Consider the following 2,037-nt stretch of genomic DNA (forward strand, 5'->3'; position numbering starts at 1 on the left):
ACAAAAACACAACTCAATTGCCCCTTGAAATGAATCTTAGGGTAATCTCCAACAATAAAATACAATTAACAAGTTCATTATTGCATCTCAATGACTTTTTGGAATCCTCTTGGAGCCATTACTACATTATGTTACTATCTATTCAATTTATTAATCCCATTTTCAACTCTTTTGAAAGCTCTAATATTCCTTTATATACATGATTCTCTTTCCATTGTTAATGTAGGAACCACAAACAAGGAAAAAATAAAAGAAAGAGCAGTTGATAATATGGGTATCTGCGGACTCGTTAGTTGTATATCCTCTACATCTTTTGAGATTCAACCTGTTGATTTTGGTAATGAAAATGTTGTTAATTATGATGACAACAACATTAATGGGAACCAACAAGTAATTGGTTCTGTTTTTTCTCAACAAGGAAACAAAGGAATCAATCAAGATTCTGCTATTCTCTATCAGGTTTGTCATTTTACAACATGTTTACTTAGTTTTTGAATTATATGGGATATCTAAAGATGGAACTTTCCTTTTTATGGCAGGGGTATGGTGTAGAAAATGGAGTTTTTGGTGGAGTTTTCGACGGGCATGGAAAGAATGGACAAGTAGTTAGTAAGTTTGTTATGAATAAGTTGCCATCTTTGCTGCTGAAATATATACTTTCTTTGCCAAAGATCACTTCTCCGAAACAAAATGTTAAACTTGTTGATGAGGAATCAGTGAAGAACAAGAATTTTAACAAATGGAAAGAGGCGTGTTTGAGTTCCTTTAAGGTGATGGATAAAGATATTAAAAGTCTTGAGAAATTGGATTGTTCTTGTAGTGGAACAACCGCTGTCGTTGCTATAAGACAGGTAATGAAAAAAAGTCATCATTTAGAAATTAATCAAAATTTCATTTTGGGGTTTGGAGAATCTAATTAGAACTTCATTGGTTATAGGATGATGATCTGATTATCGCGAATCTTGGAGATTCTCGAGCTATACTAGGAAGAAAGACAGAGGAGGGAGTAATTGAGGCTGTTCAGTTAACTACTGATTTGAAGCCTAGCTTGCCTTGTAAGACTCTTTTTTTTTTTTTGTTTCGTAATATTGACTTGACACACTTGGCATAGTTGAGTTCCAAATTGTGTTTACTAGTGCCTAATCGTAAACTGTTTGATGCATACAGCTGAAGCAGAAAGAATAAGGAACTGTGATGGTAGAGTTCTTGCATTGAAAGAAGAGCCACATATACAGAGAGTGTGGTTACCCCATGAAGATGTTCCTGGATTGGCCATGTCACGAGCTTTTGGAGATTTCATGCTAAAAAACTATGGAATAATCTCTAAGCCTGATGTCTCTTATCACCACATTTCACCAAATGACCAATTTCTTGTTCTAGCAACTGATGGGGTAAGCCTACCTATTTTAAGTATGTACTAGTACTAGTATATTTTGTTCTGTTTGTACAAGACTTGACATGTTTATTTTCATTGTAAATAAAAATAGGTGTGGGATGTGCTGAGCAACGATCAAGTCGTTTCCATAGTGTGTGCAACAAATAATGCAGCAGCAGCCGCAGAGGCAGTAGTACAAGCTTCTTTAGATGCATGGAAACAGAAGTTTCCAAACAGCAAGAGAGACGACAGCACTGTCATCTGCCTGTTCTTGCAATAACAACATGTTTCTCCTAAAAATAATACTTGAGCTATATATGGCTATAAGCAAATACTGGCTTTTCTTGCAATCGCCGCAACTATGTCAGATGTTTGGAAGCTATTATTTTGTACACTTAGTACTAGTATATATGGTGAATCAAACTTAATACAATTGTCACCTATTATGACAAAACATGAAGATTGTTATCCATCTTGTTTAAGTGTTTAATCAAGAACTGTGGATAGCTAGTTGTCTTGAATGTATGCAACTTTTATTGCCAAAAGTAAATGTTAGATGTTTTCACTGTGTGAAAATTTATCAGAAATTTTGAAGTCTAAGAAAAATAAGTCATAACTTATCTCGAACGTTGAGCAAACACAAATTTATTTATCAATATTAG

General features: G+C 34.3%; 1 protein-coding gene across 1 annotated transcript; it reads left to right on the forward strand.

The window, feature by feature from the left end:
• The first annotated feature begins 270 nt into the window (after positions 1–270).
• LOC125838719 (probable protein phosphatase 2C 72) lies at positions 271–1,690 on the forward strand. Its single transcript, XM_049517761.1, has 5 exons — positions 271–459; positions 540–851; positions 938–1,055; positions 1,168–1,391; positions 1,488–1,690. The coding sequence occupies exons 1-5, from the start codon at positions 271–273 to the stop codon at positions 1,653–1,655; spliced, it is 1,011 nt and encodes a 336-aa protein (XP_049373718.1). The 3' UTR covers positions 1,656–1,690.
• The last annotated feature ends 347 nt before the right edge of the window (positions 1,691–2,037 follow it).

The sequence above is a fragment of the Solanum verrucosum genome, unplaced genomic scaffold (assembly GCF_900185275.1).
Source record: "Solanum verrucosum unplaced genomic scaffold, falcon-dt-bn FXZP01000182.1, whole genome shotgun sequence".
Classification (NCBI taxonomy): Eukaryota; Viridiplantae; Streptophyta; class Magnoliopsida; order Solanales; family Solanaceae; genus Solanum; species Solanum verrucosum.